General features: G+C 37.8%; 1 protein-coding gene across 1 annotated transcript in view; it reads left to right on the top strand.

Annotated features, from left to right (window-relative positions):
• The window catches only part of rims3 (regulating synaptic membrane exocytosis 3), a 72,701-nt gene that overhangs the window by 14,622 nt on the left and 32,078 nt on the right, over positions 1-26,001 (top strand). Inside the window, exon 2 of the mRNA XM_057353970.1 lies at positions 2,224-2,513. Coding sequence (XP_057209953.1) covers positions 2,264-2,513 — 250 coding nt within the window. The 5' untranslated portion in view covers positions 2,224-2,263. The remainder of the gene's footprint in view (positions 1-2,223; positions 2,514-26,001) is intronic.

A 26,001-nucleotide genomic window follows, 5' to 3' on the forward strand; every position in this document is an offset into this window, starting at 1 on the left:
CTACTAAAAAGTATTAAAAAGTGCTTGTCAACTTTGACAACATAGTATTTAATCATTTTAAAACTACAGTGTTTTTTCGATTTCCTGAGAAACAGCGAATTTAGACATCCGGGGTTTCGGAAGGACAGTGATGATATATAAGATTGTATTTACAATTCAATAAACCAAATTGCGTGTGTGTCTCGTTTTACCTCGTTTGTGTCTTGCCTTAAAACCGTTTCTCCTCTCATAAGGAAAAACATTTGTTACAAATATGCTAATAAAATATTTCAAATCAATATTTAATGTTCAATTGGTGGGATATGGTTGTAATGTTTGTAACAAGTGGGATAATGTAGATGCAGTCGGTTGGCAACAGCTACAGTATATAAAACAATGTACGACAATTTCATTGTTGTGAACAAGTATAAAAATAGTACACGATGTAAAATACATTACAAATTGGGCCATGCTTTTCCTTTAGGAAGAACTCACCCAAAAGACTCATGTTATTGCTCAGAGGTTGCATACAGCTTAGGATATTTGATGAGGGACTTCTCAGCTGCATCCCCTAAAAGATGATCTCGTCACATGTTTAAGGAACAAAACTAAACTGTGGCATTTCTCAGATTCTTCCACTATAATGGCTTAGGAGAAATTAAAATGGAAACAAATGAGACAATTGTTAAAATACGTTGAGTTTGAACACCTTAAGACCTTTGCTGTTTGGGGGAGAAAAGTTTCACGGGCGTCGAGGGGCCGGCCTTTTTATGTTATTTGACTAAAACGAATAATACTTTAAAGTATTTATAATACAGTATTTACAGTAGAGTGCCTTCAAAACAGTTATCAAAACACTGGTAAAACATGCTTATTCTGATGATTTTCTCATCCTCCGAATTATACTCATAAATGCTGTTTTTATTATCATTATCATTTAAAAAAATGAATAAATTCAGAAGAGGGTTAGAAGAGAATTATATTTATTGATATTTTATTCATTTAAACTCAGGTGGGTGTTACCTCTGAAAATGTTTTTGGTGTAAATTGTTTATATTTCATTTCCTGAGAAACACATGTATTTTTATAGCTTCTGAAAGACAATACTAAATGAAAAAATAAGATATATAAACAAATCAATAACAATTTACAACATTTGTCATTTTCAGAGGTTTACACTCACCTGACTTTAAAGAATCGTGTTGCCTTCATGAGCGTCACTGAATGTTTCTATCTATTGTAATAGTTGTGTATGAGTCTCTTGATTGTCCTCAATGTGAAAAGATGAATTTCAACATCATACAGTTACTACTGGACATGAGTCAAATATACAGAAATGCTGAAAAAGCAAAGATTCTGAAGGACCTGGATAATTTTTCTGAAGATCAGTGAACAGTTTAATGACAAACAAGAAACCCTTAAACAACTATGACAAAACATAAAAACTGTCATTAATTGTGCAGGTAACGTCATACAGTATTAAGAATCTTTTGACCTGGGCTATTTATAGAAATTCTATTATTATTCTTGGGTGTGAACTTTATGTTAACATCGCTTTCGTAAAATAACAGGCAGGACTAAATTAAAAATAAACCTTCCCCCAATTTTCAACGTTTTCCAGATTCTGCAAGGGGGGTGTAAACTTTTGACTTCAACTGTAGGTGCAAATAAAATATTTTTTTACTTTTAAACATTAGAGTGGTCTTTTCAGTTCTGTTTCATTTTCAAAACTGCATCATGGCATTTGCTGCTGTATCAAAACAGAAGCATCCGTACTGATACTCGTATCAGCAAGGAATGCATCACAATATACAGTATCGCTGTATTGATGTTTTGAACACAGCCCCATTTAAAGCCTTGTTCCATGTGCCCCTTTTATACTTTGAGCACCTGCCCCTTTAAAGGTCTCTGCACAGCCCTGAAGAGTATGGAGCTTAAAAATGAATGTAGGTAAAATGAGCTGGATTTGGTAAAAGGTTTGAGATCATATTGAAATTTTCATTGACAGAGTTGAGACTTGACAAAGCTCAAAAATAGCTGTGATGTCTTCTGAAACTCTAATGGAGAAATACAGAATAGCACAGAATATATTGTGCATTTATTGTAAATATATTTTATTATAATAGTAAAAACTCAACAAACACAGGGCTCGAATCTTCAGTCCAACCCATTGTAAAAAAAGTAAAACATTGGTTTCTATTTATGAATCAACTTTTAACTTCTGACTCATTCTCTTCCTCACAGCCTCAGTCCAGCCCTGCGCCCAAGAGGCTCCTGTCGGACCATGATGCTAAGCAGCTCAGTGGACGTCCCCAGTCCAGGGGGGATGAGTGCGGTGGCGGCCCGGAATGTAGTTCGCAGTTCCAGCATCAGTGGGGCCATGTACAGTCTGGAGAAGAGCCCCAGCAGCACAGGTCCCGATAACACAGGCCAGGTTGGAAACAAGAAGCGTCGCTCCAGTCTGGGAGCCAAGATGGTGGCTATTGTAGGTCTGTCACAGTGGAGCAAGAGCACACTCCAGCTCAACCAGCAAGGTAGGAAGCTTTGACAATTTCTGTCTGGTTACTTTGTACTTGGTTGTTAGGTGTGTTATAGATGCTTGTTGTTTACTTTGTTCAATTCACTCTCGCTGAAGCAGCCAGAACAATTTCATGCCTTAGTTTGTCATTTCTGCATGATGTGTAGTTTTTCTGCTTCAATGCTTTTTGTTTTCCTTCACCTCGTCTCAACTTTCTTAGCTGGTTCTTGTTAGTTTGCTTTGCTGTTTCACATCTACACACTCTTACAAGGTTAGCAAGTCCTGTCAATATCACAGTTCTAAACATAACCATCTGCCAGTTTCTGTCTCTTTTCTACCTTCTAACTTTCTTTCTGGTTCTGGTCTTTGTGTCTTCTCTCGCTCCTGATCAAGCTGTTATTTCACAGACACTTTCAATAAAACATCATTTTTTATAACAATTATGCAACAGTACACAGACAGTCTGTCCCTGATCTCTTCAACAGTAATAATTACATGTTGGTCAAGTACATACAGGAAACACGTTTCCCCGATTTGTAATGGTTAGCTTATAATGACATTTAAGTTAAATCTGTTTCGTCAGATTTTGTATCAGTTTTACATCATTTGACATGTCAAAATGCATGAAACGGTATGTAAAGCAACCTGTAATTTTATGTCTCGAACAGAGATATAGAGTAAGGAGTTACATATTGCAGCATTAACAATGCATTTCTGTTATTTTATGTTAAAGTCCCAGTGAAATAAAAAAATGACTATTCTTATTTGTCATGAAATATTGCAGCGTTTATAGTAAATAGCTTATCAATGTGGGTCATTTTCTTTTTCAAATTCATGTGCCCTCATAATCTTCAGTTAAAATCTGAAAATGCACTTCAACACTGAAATGACTATACATCTCAAATGACGTAAAATAGAAGGCATGACCGGAGCATCCGTTAACTCCTCCCCTTCAACTGTCAGTCTGCTGTCAGTTTCATTTCAAAATCAATGCAACAGCTGTTTTTACACATCCAATCAATTCGCAGTGAAAAACGCAAGCCACGCCCACTCATTTTCTCCTTTGAAATTCCTTTTCACTCAGAAATGTGTCCGAATGCGGAATTAAAAATGATCGCAATTTCCTGTTCACTGGGACTTTTTTAATTTAATTTAAATTAGTCAGTTGCTAGGTTTCTGTCACGTTGAGTAGTCCCACCCACAGTAAAATCTTGTTGGCCTATTGGTCACATAACTGCATATTAAACATTAACACAGTTCAAATGTTTCGATTGGCTGTTACATTTATACTTTAATTGCTGAAATAATAATCATTTCATGCTGAAAAATTGCAGCATTGTGCCTGCTTGTGTCACTGATTAAAATCAAATGTGGGTTAATAAATTATGTTGTTTGAAATTTGATTAACTTTTTAGAAGTCATAAACAGTTCTGATCATAAAATTGCATATATACAGTAATATGTTTTTTATTAAAAATCATACAGTAGGGCCATGGAAATAAAAATGCTTGACATTATGTCATTAAATACCAGTGGTTGAGAACTCAGATGCATGCAAAGAAACCAAAGAACTTACAGAAGGTTTCTGTCAAGAACAGTACAGGTTCCAAACACGTATCGATTTCCCAAGTAGGGAGCACACAATATTAAGATCCAAGAGTTAGCCTATAAAAACAACAACATTTTTATGACTGCTCTTATGATAAATGATCAACATCTTGCAGATTCACCATCTTGCAGATAACTTTGGAAATGTTTTATGGCGTAAACTTGGCATTCAGTCATATGGTTTGAGGTGCCTAAATAATAATTCACTGAATGCCGTAATAAGTGTCGGTATACAGTTATACACTTTCATTATTTTTGCCACGACTGGTCTTGTTTATTTATGGCCGCAAGCTATAAAGGCTGCGTATTACTCAAAAGAGCATGTGAAGATTGTGCCCTGCTCATAGTGGAGCACTGGAACAGGCTGGCCTCCTGATCACTCTTCATGACTCATGAATGACTGGATGCGTGGCTGAGTAATACAACATAACCTTGGTTTCTCCTAGGAATAAACCTGCATTTACATTCCATTGGTACAAATTTAGCAGGTGAGCGAGCAAAAGAGAGAGAAAGTCTCACTGTGGATTTCACCAACCTTGATTAAAATATGGAAGTTTCTTCTTGTTCTTTATTTTGCCTCCTTTCTTTTTATACCGTCTTATTTTTACTCTCCTCCAGTGTAATTGTGCTCCTGTGGGGTAATTGCAGCCTCTGTGCCCAGGAGGAAGGGTTGTGTAAATCGCTTTCTCTCTCCCGCAGGCATCAACACAAACACACAAACGTTGTGGTGTAGCCATGCAAGTGGTCTTGGCTAACAGAGAAGAACCTGTCAGACCAACAAACTACTAAAATACTTAATGTACTGGTAAATAGGGTTGTGTGGTGGACCGGTGCTATGGTAGCATCGTGAATGTATTTGGCCGTGTTCAGACTTGATTCTTTTTTGAAGCTGCTAGCGTCTGTATTACATTGTAATCCTATGGAGTAAACATCCTGAGCGCTTTTTTTAAACGCCAGCGGCAGCGTTTTTTTCTGCTGCTCAGAGTGTCTTTTCAGGTTGAAAAAAGTTAAACTTTTCTGGAAAAAACGCCCTTCGTCAAGCTTTTTCAAAGCTAACCAATGACAGAGACCTGTCGTTTCCATAACAACATGCGAGGAACGTGATTGGTCGAGAAGGCTCGTTGGAGCATAGTTTTGCATAAATGTAAGTTTAATTTTCACTTTCAACAACTTCTGATTGCATTTCTAGCGAGACATTAGTATCGTAGTTTTTAAATATGTGATTAGATATTGTAAAGACGCTCTCTGTTAATATTTATATAATAGACTTCCGTTAAGCTGCCTTTTTCTCTGGGCTTCCTTCGTGAACAGACGCTGCCTCCGAAGTCATGGCGTTCGGCTGCTATTTGTAACCAAACACTGCCAGCGTTTTTTTTTTACTAAAAAAGGGCCTTTGTCAACTTTTTCTTGTCAAAAAAGAAGTCAAGTCTGAACACGGCCTTACAGTACACTGCAGTTTACTAGTGCATACAAAAGTATACTACTGTATCTTTCATGTGGGTTGCTTCATGCCATTTGTTTGATTGTTCTTAAGTTTTTCATATAGTTATTCCTTCTCATTTATAAAGTGTTCAGAATTCAGACTGTTTTCATCTAGATCAGTGTGTTTTGGAAATTGTTCATTTTGTGGATTTGAATTCTAAATTACCACAACATTGCACATACCGTGATACTTCACCAGGTACAGTATAGTATAGTATAGTATAGTATAGTATAGTATAGTAAGAAGATATGTTTATGGTATCGTAGCTAACATACAACATACATAGTAAACATCTGTTTTGTTTATGGGTAATACATATTGACAAGTTGTTGAAAGCTTTATTTACCACAGATTTGTGATCTTTTTCAATTCTCTATTGTTTACAGCAGGGGTTCTCACCCTTTTTGACTCCAAGGCCCCCCATTGTATTCAACAATATTTAAAGTCCCTCCTCCCACTCACAAAACCTCAAAATTTCTACATCAAAAAATATTTTAGAGCTTAATATTAACCGGAAAAAAACGTTTATTAACTATAAAAATGGCCAAATTATAAGAAATGTCTTTAAATGTATTTCAATGCTAACTTTGTCTAATTTTAAAATATTGGTCACCTTGAGGCCCCCTTGGAAGTCAGCTGGGGCGCCCTTGTGGGCCACGGACCCCCTGTTGAGAACCACTGCTTAACAATAAAAAAAATGTAATAGATATTATTATAATGTGGGCTTTTTTAATTATCTATTTATTTAGGAACAAATATAGGTGTCATGTAAATGTAAGAATTTATTTTTGGGTGGGGGAATAAGGGCTGCCACATAGTTTAACTCAGTACACGCTAGGGTTGCACTGTGTACTGGTGCTACGGTAGCATCGCGATGTTAAAGCCTCAAAATTCCTGCGATGCCACTATGTTTTTTAAACGGTAGTATCGTCCCAGCAAACACAGAACGTTCCCCTAACGTTAGTTTTTGGTTCCCTTTTGGTTATTTTTTGGGAACCAAAGAATAATGCTCTAAGAACGTTCTTTTCAGGTTTTATTTGTTTGCAACCAGAAAATAAGAACGTTGCCAGAACGTTGCAGGCTGGTTTTTTAAAAAATAACCAGAAAATAACCAGAAAATAAAGTTCCCTGATGGATATTTTTTGGTTATTTTTTTTTAAACCAGAAAATAACGTTCTCTGATGGTTATTTATTGGTTATTTTTTGCAACCAGAAAATAACCAGAAAACAACATTCCCTGATGGTTATTTTTTGGTTATTTTTTTGCAACCAGAAAATAACCAGAAAATAACGTTCCCTGATGGTTATTTTTTGGTTATTTTTTAATGGTAAAAATAGTCAATAAAAATAATAAACTAGTTAAGCTAAATTAAAATACAATCATATATATCCATGTGCATTTCTTTAGTGTGGTTGTCTGTTACTGTATGTATGTGTGCTCGAGCACGTGCATTCTCCGCTCTGCTGCGCACTCCCGTCATTTAAAAATTAACGGTCGTTTCGTTTTACCTCACCCACTAACACATTAGTTTAGCGGTTTATTTATTTACATTTTTTATTTAAAAACGTACAGATTTGAGAGTAAACTTATATTTTCATGATTTTCAATTGATTTGACACATCAACAGACCATGATGAAAGGACTGAAACTCAGGGCTTTTGATTGTTAAATTGAAGTGTTGATACTTCTGTGGTGAGACAAGAATATTGTTAGCCTGAAGATAATTAAATGTTTATTCTTCTGTCAATAGTAATGAAAAAGGAATTATTAGGCTAAAAGAATAATCTAATGCGTTGATTTCATCCTCCATATTTTGTGGGATGATTTTACTTATTTTAATTCGATTAGACAAGCGATGGATAAAAACACAGCATGGATGTATTCATTACTGACATGTAGTGAGGCCAAATGGACCCGAGAAAAGTATATTAGGCTAACGTTCTGGGAACGTTCCCCTAAAGTTAGTTTCTGGTTCCCAGAAAGTTTTTTTAAGGTTTGTTTTTGGTTATCATTACGGAAATAAGACGTTAGTTTCATGGTTTCTATAACGTTAGGGGAACCAGAAACTAACGTTCTATTTCCGTAAAGAAAACTTTCCTGGAGGACCAAAAACGAACCTTAGAAAATAACGTTCTGGGAACCAAAAACTAACGTTGGGGGAACGTTCTAGTAACCAAAAATTGTTAGCTGGGGTAGTGCTGTAACTAATGTTGCATATGCGCATTAACGTTCATTTGAACACTTTTATCTGTCTTTTTGCGGCGTTTCTCTCATAATTGAATCCGTGTTTTGTACGACTCGACGAGATATTGATTCAGTGAGTCATTCATCAAGACACTTGCTTCTTTCTTGAATGAATCAGCTGTTTTGAACGAGTTGGTTAAATGATTCACTGACACAACAAAAAATGCCGCCAAACACTGGCCGACCGTTTTAGTCACATTTAAAGTAAGCCTAACGTTTTCCTTTATAAGCATTGCTATTAATGCAATTTGTCGCACATTGATTGAATTAGTTCCAAAGTTAAAAAAAAACTTTAGTAGTCACTTCAGTAAACGTTGCTAAAATGACTAGATTTTTTAAAATCTTTCCACAGTACATATTAAAGTATACTACAGTATTTGCTAAAACTTATCCAATTACTACAGTTAATACTACAAATATTGTAGTGTGCAGTATAATACAGTTCACTAAATACAACATGTTTCATTTAGTTCTGTGGATTAAGGAATTTTGGTCTATTTTGTAGATTTGAATTGAAAGTGAAAAAATAAAGTGAAAGTGACCTATTAGTCAGATATGGTGACCCATACCCGAAATGTGACCTCTGCATTTAACCCATCCAGAGAGTAGTGAACACACGCACAGCAAGTGGTGAACACACGTACACCCGGAGCAGTGGGCAGCTATCACTGCAGCGCCCGGGGAGCAAGTAGGGGTAAGGTGCCTTGTTCAAGGGCACCTCAGTCGTTACCCGCCGCCTGGGAATCGAACCGGCAACCTTCTGGTCACGAGTCCCACTCTAACCATTAGGCCACAACTGCCCCACATGTGAAAATGACAAAGCATCGCTATACTACTTGGTATCGTGATATTTTATAAGGTATAGTATCGTAAGATATGTTTATTGTACCGTGACAACCCTAGTACATGCCCTTCTCAAGCTTTATTTCCGGTTTAGAAAAGGGCAAAATTCAGCATTTGTCCTTTGGATACCTTGTTCTTGTTGAGTTTATTTTGAAAAATGTATGTGAACTTTCATTCACGATTCAAAAAGATTAAAAATTCAACTTCCATTCGAAGCAATAGCTTGTCTGGTAATATAGTAAACAACAACAGCTGCTAAGGTGGAATTGGTCAGTAATGTAATTTAAGGCGTCATAGCGAATTGTCCGTTTTCTCTTCTTTTTCTGTCTCAGGAACCTGTGTTTTTATTACGTGTGTGTTCTATAAAGTATGACCTTTTCAGCGTGCTGTCATGTCTCAGGATCTCCCAGCAGGGTTGATGAGACTGCAGTCTGGGTTTGTGTACGGTTTGGGAGAGAAGTGGTTTGGCTCTGTGGTTCACCTGTCTGGGGCATCAGGGCACCACCTCCTGCCCTTATCCTGATAAAATGTTTTACTTTGCTTTGTCACTTTGACTTCCACATGGAACCCAGCCAAGCATTTTAATCCAATACTGTAGTTTGGGTCTCCTTCAGCCCTGAGTCAGTGATACAGAATAATCTCATGGAAATTCATAGCTATATTGCGATATGTCTAATTCATATCTCTACGATCTGCTCCCGTTCCAATCTCTGTTTCAGCGACTAAAGTTATCTTTAGTGGTGTTACGTCATTGTATGATTCACATCATACAGTACGAATTCATAGAATCAGAATCAGTTAAGTTGTCCCGTGACATCACGTTAAGTATTCAGATGTGGCTTACTTTGAGCACTTTTCCACCATCGCGCCAACACTGTAAAAAACCCAACTCAAAAAAAGTTCAAACAACTAATTTTGTTGTGTTGGTTGAGCAAAAGTCCATGAAAAAGTTCACAGAACTTCTTTTAATAAGTTCATTCATTGTAACCAAATATTTTCTTCATTAACTTAAAAATATGAGATGTGTGAAAAATTATTTGCAAGTTCACTCAAAAAGACCTCTATAAATGTAAAAAATTGAGTTACGTCAATGTACAATGAAGAAACAAGAGTTTGAAAGTTCCCAAGATGCACTGCAGCATGTTCAATTCGGTGTTTCTTATTTGTTTTTCTTTTAAAGATTAGTGTTTTAGTTCTTGCTGGAATAATTTATGCTTTAATCTTGTTGTTACTGTTTGTTATCTGTTGTGTTTAGAGTTTTTTTAATGAATGATGGTTTTTGATTGTTACCATGGTTGAGATTTGTGTGTTGAATGTTGAGGTGTAAGTGCAGACCCAACGTAACTCAAACTGTTCAAGCAGTTGTTTGATCAAAGTTTACTCAAATTGTAGTAAAAGACAAAAATATTTGTTTATTTTTAAATAACCAATTTATATTCTTTATGTTCAGCCAACAAAAATAATTTATGTTGTTCATAATGTAAACTTGACTATGATGTGACAACTAATGATTTAAGCATAATTTTTGTTATACCTCAAGAAAACTAATAATCCTAAATTACCTCAATTCATTATTTTTTGTATCTCCAAGTACAGTACTTGTTTTAAGTCAGTACAACTAATAATCCTGAGTTATCCCAATGAATTCTTTTTTGTATCTCCAATTCATTATTTTAAGTCAGTAAAACTTCTATTTCAAAATGTTGAGTGAACAAGAAAAAGCGAGGGGAAATTAGTACTAAGATTTTTTTTGTTGTGAAGGCTTATTTTTTTACAGTGAAATCGTTCTCGTTGCTTAATCATTCCACACCGTGCCGTTCCATGCCAGCTGATACGTAAACCGTGAACCGTGCTGAAAATTCCGAGCCGAGAACAGTTTGTTATCGTGCCGTGTCGAACCAGGCTCACGTGGAAACATAACTGTAACCATTTCAGACTGTGCTTAGAACCGTTCGGCGCGGTGGTGGAAAAGCGCTCAATGTTAGCGTGGTAAGACCAACATCTAAGCAGCCCGACTAAAACAAATGTGTTTTTGGTGTGTATGTCATATCTGCAGACTGTTTTTGCTAAAATCTCGAAATAAGAAGGAAACAGAGCTTCTACCACACTACAACCCATCACGCTCTCTAAGATCTCAAAACTCCAGACTTTTGATAACACCTAGAATAACTAAATCCACCAAAGGGGGTAGAGCTTTCTCATACGTAGCACCTAAACTCTGGAATAGCCTCCCCGATACTATTCGAGGGTCAGACACACTCTCCCAATTTAAATCTAGATTAAAGACACATCTTTTCAGCCAAGCATTCACTAACACATAGCTAATGAACAGCAGCTACGCTAATTATTCTCTTTCTGCCCTCGCCTCGGGATGCCCATCCCGAGGTAGGGAGAGATTCCGCCAGGCCCAGATGAACGTCATATGCCCATCCACAACTAGAGATTACGCCAGCTACATCGGAAAATCCCGTACCATCCTCCTGTGAGAACCTGTGGACTGACTGACCATCCCAGCTCCATCCAAGGCAATTCCATCATCACCCAAGAAAAAGGCGACCATCTGGCCGGCCCAGCTCAGACAATTCCATCCCCAACTGAGAGCAAAGACGGACTACCTGTCACATAAATGCTAAATTTACAATACTTGGTATTTAATGCTAAACTTACATCACATGACAGCAGTTTGAAGTTATGGCTGTACTCAGTGACTTTGATTGGAGGTAGCTGGGTGGGTGTTGTAGGGAGTGGGGGGGCTTGTTGGTTGTGGTTCAGGGCGTTTCATTTGTTGGGACTGTGTGGGTCTGGTCTGGTTGGTCTTGTTTTGTGGTCGATGTCGGACAACAGAGGAATAAAGTTAATTATGCCATTACTACTTTTCCCTGGTTGTTCCTCTGTTGTCTGTTGTTGATTGCGGAATGGGACCGGGTTGGACCTGCACGGTTTCGGCGGGTGGGGCTTCCTGGGTCGCGGCTCGTGGGCTCTCCCTGTTCTTCGTGGACGTTGCTCGGTGGCTTTGGTCGGGGTCACTGATTGCAGCTATGACACGTCAGAGGAGATCTGGCCCTCCCGGCTGAGCCTGGTTTCTCCCGAGGTTTTTTTTTTCTCCATTATTCATCATTGGAGTTTGGGTTCCTCGCCACAGCAGAGCAGTGCAGTGTTGGCTTGCTCACCGGGAGACTGCATTTATTTATTTATTCATTTATTTATTAGATATTATTTATTATAATGATCTTGCTTGGTCTATAAACACCATGCACTGTGCTGTGTTTTACCTTTCTGTGTTTTTCTTATTTGCTCCTGTAAAGCTGCTTTGGAACAATGCACATTGTGAAAAGCGCTATATAAATAAAATTGAATTGAATTGAATTGAATACCACGCAAACATAAACAACTGCAATACATTTTTCCATTCTTATTTCCATTCAGTAAAGAATTTTTTCAAGTCAAACTTGAAAAAAAAACATCACCTTTAAAAGCCTCAATATAAAGCAGTGTATAAAAGCTGCTCTTTGGTATATGTGTGGGTAGGCTGAGGAGATTTGAAATGAAACAGAGAAGCTTACCTCATTTCTCTCTAATATATTTGCTAACTTTGCACTTGGACCATATGGGTGACTTGCTGCCATGGCACAACAACGCACTTTTACATTCCAGCAGCACTGAATCGGTCTGGCAGGAAGACGTCACTGGCACCCGCTCCATCCCCATGGCGAAAGCTAGGCAGCTTCACGCAACTCAGTTTTTATTAAAACACAGCTGACAACAATTCTTTCAAAATGACCTGTCAATCTTTTCCCAGCGGGTACTGAAGGTCGTGCTAATGAAGGAATCTATATTCTATATTTAGATGTATCTGAATCTGACACTGAGTGATAGAGGACCAAATCTCACACACTTTTGTTTTGCACCAACACGTTTTTAGGCCATTTTGATTGCAGCGTTTTCTCTGTAGTGGTAATGCTTGAGCCAAAGACATTGAGGAAGATGTACACCCCAATGTTCTGGTTAGTGGTTTACCACTAATATGTGTTTTCCAATGATTAATTCTTGACTGTGGTAATGTTCTTTCTGGTTCTTTTGGTTGACAAAGGTGGTCTTCTTGGTTAAGATGCTATGCGTGTCTTTTTTTGGGGGGGGGGTTGCGATGAGCTTCTAAACTAAACATGTTGCCACATCTGCCAATGGTATTTCTTACAGGCCATGAAACTGTATTTCGCAATATTTAGTATTTTCACAATTTTTTGGTTAAAAGTTCTCACACATGCCAATCTCACATCCTATAATGTACTCTCAATCTTGCTTATTCATAAATGGATGGTTCACCACCAATAGTTTGTTCTTCCGTCAACAATTCCATAATTGTCCATTTTATATGATCAAACTTCCGGTTCTATGGCGAAAGGTGTTTGGGCAATAAAGCTCCCACTCAGTTCTGCTTGGTTTCACAGCTTTCGGCCAAGATGTGTCATTAAAATCAATTTGGACGGCGGTTACATGCTTCCTGATCAATATATTGATCACCAGGGTCAAAACAGGTGCCGTTTTCCCCGTCGCGTTTTACATTCCTCTCCTGATAGACATCTCTTTCACAATGAGCCCAGCGGGCCGCATCTTTCCGGCGGTGAAAAGCATCCATTCCCACCAACTGAGATGACATTAGGAAAGCAACTGTTGGACTCTCATTCATTGCCTTTGTAATTGTGTTTGAGCTGCTTCCGTTAGATTCATGAAATAAATGTCTCGTAAAACATTCGGCTGGAAAAAATAAATTGCCTTCTAATCTCACTGTGCGTGTATTCCAATCTGGTGCTGCGATGTTAGTAATCCAAACAGCACTGGTTATCAATCTCTCGTGACCAGCCTCGTATGGAAAGTTTGAAAGGTTCATATTTTAATTTCTTTTCTACTATAATTCTACACTTCACACTCATAAAAATAAAAGTGCTAAATGATTCCCGAAGAACCATTTTCCACAAAGAACATTTATTTCAATATTTATCTGCTATAGATGTTTTTTTTAGAGCCTGACAAATTTTTTTAGAAAAGAGCTGTGTGAACATTTTCGTTAACACAATCCTTTGTGTTCCATGGAAAAAAGAATATCATATTTGGAGCGACACGAGGGTGAGCAAATGACGACAGATTTTTCCTTTTTGAATGAACTCCTTTTATTTCAGTGCACTTTTATTAGTTTCAGCTGAGTTACAGGTACGTTGATGCCAGGTCGCATTTCCTTTTTGGAGCTCGCCTACATTCACCGCTATTCTTAGCCAGTACAAAAAGGTGCTAGTGATCGCAGTAAGCTGGAAAGAGCATCTCTGACCCTGTAAGCTCTGAGTCATTCTTCCACCCTGCTCTCCTGGTGAGCCCTGCACTCCCAAAAACAGCACAGGTTCAGATTCAATGGAAAGCACCATCGCCCTTGTAAGGAATGTGCGTTACCAAAGCTCCCTTTCCACAAACATCTGCAAAAACAACAAAGAAACATACCAAAACATAAACAATGACACCAGGACAGTTATCGGTTAGCAGCCAGTACAATTTTCTTAGACGTCATCTCAATGAGCTGAATTCTCTTTGTGCGGCCTTGATGATGAAGAAGCTGTTTTCTCTGGTTTGACTTTCTGCCTGGGCTGCTTTGATGATCTTGGAAGCTGTTCTGGAGCATTTATTCCCTGGTCTACTCTTTTAGCCCTCTATATTCTACTGTTCCCTTTATACGTTGACACAGTTATGAGCTTCCAACTCATAATCTCAATGCCCGGTTGTGGCTCTATAATATTGTCTTTTCAAGGGTGATGTTGACTGTGCTCTGTTTTGTATTTTTGCTTCCTGTCTCAGCCTCTCTGTCTTCCTCTGTATCATTGCATTATCTTTCTTTGCCTTTGCTGTGTAGTTGATCCTCCTTTTCCTAAAGGCTAGCTTTTTCTTTTTGGCCTGTCTTGTTTTAGATGTTTCATCTCTTTCTGCATTCGTTATTGTCTTTCTCTACAATCTATTCTTGGAAAGGTGCGTTTCACGGGCAGCAAGGCCCTCGGGGATCAGATTAGCTGGAGGAAGCGAATTTGAAGTGTCAAATTCATATTGACAAACGACAGAGAGACTTTACACATTTGTGCAGACCACACACACGCACACTTTGATCTAAAAGAAGCACTTGTTCACAAAACATGGTGTGCTCTGGAAACGCTTTGGCAGCACAGATAGAACTCTGTGCTGTTATATTCTTCATTGGCATGTTTTCCAATGTCCTTATTTAAAATGGATCATACATTTTTTATTATTAAATGAGGATGAAAACGTCTATCATTCTGATCTTATCCCGTTAAAGGCAGAGTGGGTATTCTCGGAAAATGCTAACTTTAGCCTGCTAGCTTTGAACGCATACAATCTTAACATTCAAACTGCAGTCCAAAGTGCATGAACGTGCACAGACCAGAAGCCAGTGGATCGGCTCCAATAAATCATGGCTCATTCATCGTTGAGAACATATGGTAATATGTTTTATTTCAAATAACATAACAATAACACAATAACAAACATGAACAAATGTCCATACAGCTAACACGAACTAACACGCAAAACTGAGCAATGCTGAGAAACTATATTGTTCATTGCAGTGGCGTAACTTTGTTTTGAAAAGTGGTGGGGACAAAGACGACACAAACAATACTTTAATAAATTGTTTCTGTAAGAACTCGTTGGGAATATTCACGGACGTCACAAGCGCGAAACATGTAGGTGACTCCTCTAGAAAACAGTATAAACACTGCGCCGCTTCAGTGGTGTAACGTTAGTGCGAAAGACGCTTGACAAGTAATATTGACACTGCCGTGAAGCAGGTTCGAATCCGCCGATTTCACTATTCTAAATTTTCACATCACATATCAGATCTGCTTCCATTTGTTTTTAAACTATATCATGTTTTCATCAATATATAATTTAAAGCATGTTGTGCTTATTATATGTAATAATGGCTGTTGCCGTACGTAATTAAACGTATTAATTCGTGATGAAACAAAAAACTACTGAAACGAATGTGTGTTTTCCCCATGTTAAGAATTTGGTGTTTGACAACCCCCTGCTAATAAGGACAAACATTCAAGTATACAGGGGAAACAGATGGAAAATAATATCTTTAAAAAATGTTATTTTCACTAATTACTACGGGCATTGCCTGATAGGCTACAAATATACAACAAACTTTCTAAATTTTGTTTTGAACTCATGAAACTACAAAGTTGTGACTTTTCCATTTATTGGAGTTTTCTATCAGGTATCAAAATGTAATTAATCTTGCAATAGGCGATAGCAACCGCATGTCGAGAACAATAAGGACGAATATATAGCACCAAAGTGCAATTAAGCGCAAAATGTTTGGTACATGTATGACTTGAACAGCCATTTTCAAATATTTTCATCATTTTATTAAAAATAAATACCTTTACAATCTGATATGTGATAGGGAAAAAGTTCAGCAAACAGCAGTCGAGAACCCAGGACGACATGAATCAGGTAACACTTGCTTTACGCACTACGCCAACGGAGCAGCTAAATTTCATGTGCCTTTCTTACACTTTGTCTATTCCAATCCGAACCTGATGGCCGGAGTTAGTATAAATAGCCTCTGCTTACAAAGCGGGCTACTTGCACGGTAAATAGACGCTCCGTATTTTTTATTTCTTACAATAAGTGGTGGGGACAAAATTGACTTTGGCAAAAAGTGGTGGGGACATGACCCACCCATCCACCCGCAAATTACGCCTATGGTTCATTGTTAGTTTATGTTAACCAGTGCATTCACTAATCTTAAATACAACCTTGTTGTAAAGTGTAACATTTACTTTTTGCATACTGAATTTTGAGTGGTCTTCTCCTGCTGGCATATATTCAACCATTTATAATCTGATTTATGCTTTACTGACTTGCCTTGCATTTGAAATTACCTACTATACTGAGAAAATAAATATTTACAAAGAGTATGCAAAAACAGTATGCAAGAGAAATATGGTCTACTGATACTGCAAAAATTTGTATAAGTATGTGTCAGATGGACATTTTTTCTATCCCACGAGGCCACTGGAGCTAAGGACGAGCCACAAAATTCAAAAAGTTACTCAATTAAAATGATTTACAGGAGCAATGTGGAGATTTTAGTGGCATCTAGTGGTGAGGGTGTGAATTGCAACCAACGACTTACAGTACTCCACTCCACCCCTCCCTCTCCCTTTGAAGCACTGCAGAGGCTGCACAGAACTAAAATGTTGTCACGTTTTCGCTTCTTTGCTGAAGGAGATAACGTATTTACGAAACGCGCTCTGTAGAGCAGTTTGTCCGTTTAGGGCTACTGTAGAAACAACATGGCGAATGCCACGCAAGGTAACCAGCGGTGTATGTAGATAGAAATAGCACATTCTAAGTTAAAAAAACATATCGCTTATTATGAAGTCTCTTTATACACCTCTGAACACATAGTTATGTACTGTATATTATATTGCATTTCTGTCAATAGATCTTCAAAAAAACTACACACTGGACCTTTAAAAAATTGTGTGCCGGGAGGCTTATTTCAAATGTAAGTGATTAAGTTACCAAGAAATTATTTCTAAATAGTTATATTTTGCTTGTTTAAATACACCTGAGTAAACTATTTTTGCAGTTGTCATTAGTTTTTTATACTGTAGGCGAATGAGCATACAGTCACATGACAATGAAACATGCCAGATGTAGTATGTCTCAGAACTGTCACAGAACCCGATTTCAGACTATTTGAAACAGAAACAAAGTCTGGATATTAGATTGCTGAGTATTTGCATAGAAGTCTCAAAGCATGGCGGAAACAATGGCCTGTTAAATTCACGATCAAAGCATGATGAAAATGGTCTGAATGTGAATATCAGGAATAAAAAAAACATTTATAAGCAAAGACAAAATCTTTGTTTTCACATATAGTTAGTTTTAAAAGAACCAAACCCAGTTCACTTAAAGTGAACCAGAAAGGGAACTAACCAAAAATGACATCAGTCCTTTTGGTGTTCACATGCAGTATAGTGGACTCAAAAGAGAACCCAGTTCATATTTTGGTTCTCTTGAGCGCTAAAGTGAGCTCAGGCCATTTTTATTCACACCATAACTTCATAAGAACTCAGACTCCAGTTTTCTGTACAGCAGTGGATTATATTACAATAAGGTTATAAGAATTACCATTGGTTATTATTTAAAGTATCATGAACTAACAGCATTTACAGTATATATATATTGATTGTTAATAACTGAAAAAACTGTACAACTTGTTAGCTCATATTACATAAGCTAATTTTACAATATAATAATATTAAAAGAATGGTAAATGTTGATATTAATCAGAATTATGTTGACAATGTGCTGTTCAGTAGTGGGTCATATTAATGAATGTAGCAAACTAATGTTAGAAATGAAACTAGTGTGTGATCTTCCCAAAAAAGTACTCACAACACAGACAGACCAACAACAAAATATATATTTTAACATCACCATTATTGAAATGAACAGAAAATATAAAGAACAGAAATAGACTTGATGTGCGATAAAGATTGATGAAAAATGATATAAACAAACAGATAAAAATATATCAAATATCAGTTCATTTTATTTAGAATATAAACCGCCGTTTGCTTTTATCTTTTTATCTCTTTCCATCTGCTCTAATTAATCTGTTAGTGATATCTGTTCATGTTTTGGGACATCGTGAGATGTTTCATTGGGCAGCGCACTGTTTATCTGAACCTGCAGTGTCTGCGGTAAAAGTATTTTTTAACCTCATTTGTCTGTCAAGTATTCACAGAAGAGATGGGTTTTAAGTAGTTTTAAGAAGTTTTCTCAAAACACATGTCAAAACGAAATGCAAAGCGGACTGAGAATTCAATACTTTCACATGTCACGAAGAAATCGAACCACAAATGGACCCACAAACGAACCGTACTCAGACCTCGCTTTTGGGGCCTTTTAGGGGTCTGAGATCACTTGGACTGTTCACATATACACGCTGAACTGCACCAAGAGCGTTTGGAGGGCTCAAACAAACCAGGTGTGAAATCATCCTTAGAGCAAGCGGTTGGTTGAGTCTGTAACGCAGTGGATCTGAGATCTGGGAATCGACTCAAGAACAATGGCTCAATCATACACAAAAGCGCTCACTGGTGCCAAATATAGCACGCCAAGTGACAACGAGCAAGAGATTCGCCAAACAGAGTGAATCACTGCAAAGTAGCAGTCTGTCTGGCGGGTAGAAACAGCTCCATAAAACTATGATCGCATTAACAGACCTGCCTATGACAACTGAGGCCACAGCGCCCACTGACTAACACAGCATCATATGCATCATTTTTCTCAGTAATGATGTGAAATTGAAACTATGGCTGGAAAAGTACGTTGCCGCCAGCCTGAAAAAATAGCTAGAAGAGATGGAGGATATTCATAAATATTTGATCGGTTTTGTCGAAAACACCAGAGTCAGAAGACAAAATAAACATATGATCAATTCATCTTATTTCCACATGAGGATGCTTTTCAGCACATGTGTATATTTTGTCATAGCAGTCTTTTTGACAGACATGCCACCAGTCTTGACTGACTTTGTGCTAAAGGTTTAGGTTTTATTTTTGGAGGCTCTCTTTTTACAGTATTAACAGTTCTTACCTGTTTTGCTGGGATTCATGTGTTTGGTGCTATGTGGACCACATGTTTAGCAAGAGCACGGTAATGCAGGGAAATAACAGGCTTTGCAACCTTCTTCTGCTGGTGTTTTGGCTAAACTGCACTTTTTCCTCCACGGCGGGGGCTTTAGGGTGCATGTAAACATGGGAGGTGCTGGTGGTCTATCATGAGCAAATGGACTTCTAACAAGCTAGACTAAAACTCCAGTCACCAATATGCTAATATTTACGTGTTGATGTGTAATTTATAATGTGCATTAGTAGTCACTGACCCCAAAAAGTGTTAACACCCTATAGAAACCCCAATGTCTGTATGACCAACAAAGGGAAGATGGGTGTCGTCAATGACATAATGCAGTTGTGGCTGAATGTTTTTTCATGCTGTCAAGGTTTCTCGAGTTGGTCCTTAAACGTGCGCTCCTGATCAGTACGTTTTGTTCTTCCATTGAGTAATTTATAACCTGTTGGGGAAGTCGTTTTGTCCAGCACATCTGCCACTTTCTTCAGTTTCTTTAATATTTATTTTCCGTTCATCTGCCTGGTTTTCAATTCTCTTGGCCTTACAAGGTAATTGTATAAAATAATTGATATAATTGAATAGTGAGAATTGGATGATCTCACTCTTTATAACACGGCGCATTCTCTAGAATAAGAGCATATTGCTCACTAATAATCAATCATGTATCTTGGCATGTAATTATTCTCGAGTATCAATTACATGTGTGTTTCCCAGTGGCCATTGATCTATTGTGATGTACATGGATGCCCCAGCTGTGGTTCAGGCAATGCATTAAGTCTGAATTAGTCTAACAGTCATGATTTCTGAAGCCTTGTGAAGAGTTGCACACACTACAGATCATTTGTATGCTGGCGCTGTATAAGATCTGATTTAAACTGGCTGTTAAGGTGCTAATAGTGTCAGTTCTCACAATCCCACGGCAATGGGAGTTATAATAAGCTATTGATTTCAGAGTTATAAACAGATACAGAATTATCATCTCATTGATGATTGAGTGTAAAACTCTCGAAATCGACTTTGAACGCTGGATGTTATTTTTGAAACGGGGTCAGCGTTTTTATGCATAAGAGGCGAGTGACTCAGACAGTGTTGAATCATATTTGACATTTCCTGATAATGCCTAATTTCCTTTGAAAGCACATTTAGAAAAATGGCCAAGAGAATCAGCCTGCATTACAGTCTTTGAGTTCCTGAAAGTGGTTTTTCATAACTTCCCTTGCAAATTTGCAATATGTGGAAATTCCTTCAGACCAGAGGTTTTGTTAGGTCTCATATAAAAAGGTAATTTTTTTGGTCACCTTTACAATAATACTGTACAGTATGCCACCTTAAGGCTGTACTCTGTAAATTGTTTGGTGAACAAAAGTAGTTATTCAGCAAGTATGTAATAAACTCAATAAACGGGAAGGAAGGAGGCGGGAACCGGCGAACATTTAAAGACTTTAATCAAAAATAAATAAACAATAAACAGCAGCAAAACAGGCCGGCAGCCCCTCACGGACGACTGCCGGCCACACGAACATAAACAAAACTTAAATGTCCGGGCCCGGTCCTCTCTCACCGTATACTCCTGTCGCTCGGCCTTTTATGCTTCCGATCTCCTCCGTGAGAGATACAAGGCCAGTGTGGCGCCCAGCTGACACTCATTATCAATCGCATCACTGGCCTCGCTTCCTCCTCCCACGGCTCTCGTCACGCCTCCCTCGTCACAAAGTACATGAACAATCGGTGTTAAAAACGATGTTCTTAACCCACAACATTTTACAACAGTAAGCTTATAATAATGATCATTTGTGCTGTCAGGTAGGATTTTGCACGAAATGTCAGTTGTTTTTCAACACGTAAAGATATGTACGGAAAGTAACCTGCAATGTTACGTTTCAAACTGAGATGGCGATAGAGAGGGAAAAATTGTGGATTGCACCTTGATGAACAAAATAACTTTTATTATTCTTACTGATGCTAATTCAGTGCTATGATTCTGTGCATCAATGTTACAGCGATTGTAAAATAGTTGTGTAACTGAGTCATATTGTCGACAGTTGTTACGATCAACATATATTGATGATGTAGTGATGTTAAAGTCCCAGTGAAATTAAAAATGACAATTCTTATTTTTTCACAAAATATTGCAGCGTTTATAGTAAATAGCTTATCAATGTGGGTCATTTTCTTTTTCAAATTCATGTGCCCTCATAATCTTCAGTTAAAATCTGAAAATGCACTTCCACCCTGACATGACTGTACATCTCAAATGACGTAAACTAGATGGCCTGACCGGAGCATCCGTTAACTCCTCCCCTTCAACTGTCAGTCTGCTGTCAGTTTCATTTCAAAATCAATGCAACAGCTGTTTTTACACATCCAATCAATTCGGAGTGAAAAACGCAAGCCACGCCCACTCATTTTCTCCTTTGAATTTCCTTTTCACTCGGAAATGTGTCAGAATACGGAAGTAAAAACGATCGCAACTTCCGGTTCACGGGGACTTAAAAGTAGATTTATGTGAAGATCCATTCTGCCGTACATAATGTTTGTGAGATTTTGTGCTGATGCTTGAATTTTCTGTGGTGCATGATGTTGTGTTCCCAAACTCTGTAGCTCTGCGTGTATAAAGCAATTTGCTATTATTGAAGTCTGTGGTTTTGCATGCTTTGTTTGCAGACTTTTAAATGAGCAGATCACAACGGTATGAAACATTAGTGCAATGCAAGTATTGGTAATCTCTCCTGTGCTGCATGCTGAAGAGCAAATGTAATGTTGTGGCTCTCATCTTACGTACGTGTCAAACTCTGACAGTGTCTCTGACAGAGGTTATCTTTATTATACAGAATACCACGTAGTGCTGGAAAATAAGGACTTGAACGAGTCCATTCCATTTCTCTATTTTTCTTCCATATAATGCTGCATTACAGCCGCAATTAACTCTGCTGTTGTCATGACAATCAGCGTGTATCCTGTTTTAACACCATAGGCGCATGATTGTGAATGATCAATTTTTTCAAGCATTGCTCTTTATGCGTTATAGAATTATAGAATTTTTTTGTTTGCTTGTTTTGTGCGTGTGCGTTCAGGGGGAAATTTCAATTTCCCCTCGAAATTCCAGTGTTGTGGATGTAATATTTTGCCTTATTGACATAACATAAGAGAATGTATTTGTTAGCAATATATTGTACCATCTGTTTACATTAAAAACTCCTGTTGATAGAGTCTAGACATTGGAAAAATATCAGTCTATGCACATGTTTTTTATTTAAAAAAGGAAAAATAAACATGTATTATGGATAGGACGAAAAAGGACACTGTTTTTGAGAGACAACATTGCAGAATTTCTGTAAATTAAAATGCGTAACTCAGAAGCAATAATACCCAGCAAATGAAGAAGAGAGAGCACTTCATAGAACATAAAATAGTTAAAAAAATGTTTTATGTCAATGAGCCTATTTATGAGGAATATGTACCGTTATGTGATAATCCTGACTATGGAAAATAACCTCACATGCATTAAAAAGCTACAAAATTGACATCTGTGCTATCAGTATAGTAAAAACATTCAGTAAAAACGTGACCTTTTTCCATGGTAGGGTTGATATTTGCATGAAATTTCCCCTATTTAGATGCTAGACACTGCAGAGGTGCAATATACACACCTGCTACAATGAAACATCTTTCTGGGCCATGTACACAAACAAAGACACCCAGCACAAACACACGACTCGCGTGCTGAATCCTGGCAACTACATCTACGGCCAGTTGACATGTGCCGGACAGACAGAGCTGCCAAGACGAGGATCCATTTCAACTCTTACTCTCCTTTTCTCATTCCCAACTGCATGTGATTGAATTAAAACTCGCTCCCTGTAATCTTGCACCCTTTATCACCATGCTGCCCTTTACGTTATTGTGAGTGTATCACCTTTCTTGTGCATAGATCATTTGGGGTAAATTCATACACCAGATTATCAGTTTTTATAGCGAATTGTGATTTCATCAATGTGATTAGACACATCGGCAGGGGATGATGTTTGGGTGTGTAGCTTAGGCACATGACTGTGTTTTCAACCCCGTAGATTGAATCAGCCGCAGCAGTAATGACTAACAGTGCGTTTACGGTTCCTACAGCACACACAGATGGAAGATGTGCTCTCCCCGCTTCTGTAATTAACCCCAAAGTAATTATCCTTAATTTCTCACTCATATCTTGTGAAATCCCTATCTCCACCCTTTCCCACCCACAGCCTTCAGTGCATCGTGCACGTTACCCAAAAAGCGTCTGACATTTAGTTACTGATCGCCCAAGGTTGCCCAATGATGCATTTTATATCACGACGACAAGATTTACACAGTCCAAATGCCAACTGAACTGTTGTTCTTAATGGGGAGCCTATCTTGTGGTTGAATAAAACTATAGAATTTGGAGATAACTTTGCCTCGGATGGTGTGACGAGGGAGGCGTGACGAGAGCCGTGGGAGGAGGAAGCATATCTCTCACGGAGGAGATCGGAAGCATAAAAGGACAAACGGCAGGAGAATACGGCGAGAGAGGACCGGGCCCGGACATTAGTTAAGTTTTGTATATGTTCGTGTTGCCGGCAGTCGTCCGCGAGGGGCTGCCGGCTTGTTCCTTTTGTATTTTTGTGTATTTATTTTTGATTAAATATGTTTGATTGTTCGCTGGTACTCGCCTCCTTCCTTCCATTTTATTGAGCTTTATTACAATATTTACCAAAATTTATTACCGATTTACCAAATAGAAGTAGTGTGATTTTCCTTGTGTTAGTTTCAAAATGTACAGATTTTTGTGAATTTAATGTCAATATTGTGTTAAATATGTGTTTGATTACATTTAAGCAATTTTGTGTTTTATTTGCCTTATTTGATAGCATTGACTACTGCAGTTAGGTTGGGGTTCGAATTTGTTTTCCTTAAGACACATTTTCTCAAGTGTAGTTCAGAGGAAGCACCTTTGTTTCAGCCCCAGATGGACAGGAGGTGTTGAGTGGGTGGACCGGCCAGTGCCAAGCTGGTGGGCATCAATACACAGTCTTTGGTCCAGAGGACAAACACAGAAACCGGACATACGTTCACAGGTTAAAAACAAAGCATAGTGTTAATATTCACAAAGAGCGTATTTAGTGTCCCCTGTGTTTATCTTCAGTTGTATATTCTGTGTTTGTGTAAATGATTACTTGATGCCTAACGCATATGTTCCCAAGCGCCTATGTGGATCAACAGCCTGTTTTCTTGTGTGAATGTAGAAATGTCAAATAAATCTGTGTACTGGAGCATCAGTAGTGGCCAAAAGATCATTTACTGTATGTATTTATGTAATTATATGCAGCCACAGAAAAAATGAGACCAATTTTTTTTAAACGAAGTCAAACCTCAGGAGTGACATAAAGTCATCCACACAAGCAATGTGAAAGACTGACAGAATGACAAGACACATGAAAACTGTGATAACAATGATCACATAAAAAATATTTATTTTTAACCTTTTCTAAATACATCTACAAATATTACTGTTGCTTAAAAGGAAATATAAACTTGTTTTCTTTGCCATAGTTCAGGTCTGAAAAAATACAAACCATCATTTCTTTTGTTTTTAACCAGTTTCTTCAGTTTTCATTTTTTGTAAATTAATGCAAATAGAACATAATTTTATGTGAAATTTAGCAGAAATGTTGTTCACAGAATTTAATAAAAACGATAATTTTAGCTCAACACATACCTAGAATATATTAAATTCTGAAAAACTGAAAATAATTGTGAAATGTTCCGGCTGTATGTGTGATAGTTAGACAGACAGACACCACACAGTAAAATTGCCAGTGTTAAAAAAGGTCAAATTAACACTCACGGTGTATATATAATCCACACTCTCAAAGGTGATTTTGCTGTGCATACAATACAATGCAAAACAAATTACAATGGTTGCGGTTATGGTTACATTGTCGACTATTCTAAGAGTTTGGGAGTATGTTCCGTTTATTTTTTTAATTGTTAGTCTGACAAGCAGATGGTCTTTGGCTATTGATGTTGTGTATGGTTTTCTTGAACCTGTTTAACCAGACTGCCTGTTCAACCAGCATCACCAAGCTATCTAGCTGTCTCTAGCTGTTTTTCATTTATCCAACCAAACTGCAAGGTACCGACCGAAATGTCACTGCAACATATCAAAAAATGAAAAATGTGTGTCACATTTTCACACGGTTGTTATTAGACGTGTGAAATGTTTTAAAGTGTGATGCTTCTATATCATGATCTACCATTGCTTGTCATTTCCAAGCACGTGAGTACTCCCGCGCATGCCTAGGTCAGAACACACAGAGCAGGTGAATTTTAAGAGGTCTTTGTATAAGGTCATAGAACATCAAACCCTCTAAAGTCAAACCTTCACTTCATCTCTATCTTTGATGATGAAAAGCTCAGTAGGGATAAATCAATACGACTGCTTACCCACAGAACATACCACACACATACATACACACACACGCACACACACACACACACACACACACAAACATTCACAGCCACATTCCACTCAGACCAGCCATCACAAATTAATGGTCTCTAAGAAGCGACCGTTGTTTTTATTGTTTCTCTGCATCT

The sequence above is a fragment of the Triplophysa rosa genome, linkage group LG16 (assembly GCF_024868665.1).
Source record: "Triplophysa rosa linkage group LG16, Trosa_1v2, whole genome shotgun sequence".
Lineage (NCBI taxonomy): Eukaryota > Metazoa > Chordata > Actinopteri > Cypriniformes > Nemacheilidae > Triplophysa > Triplophysa rosa.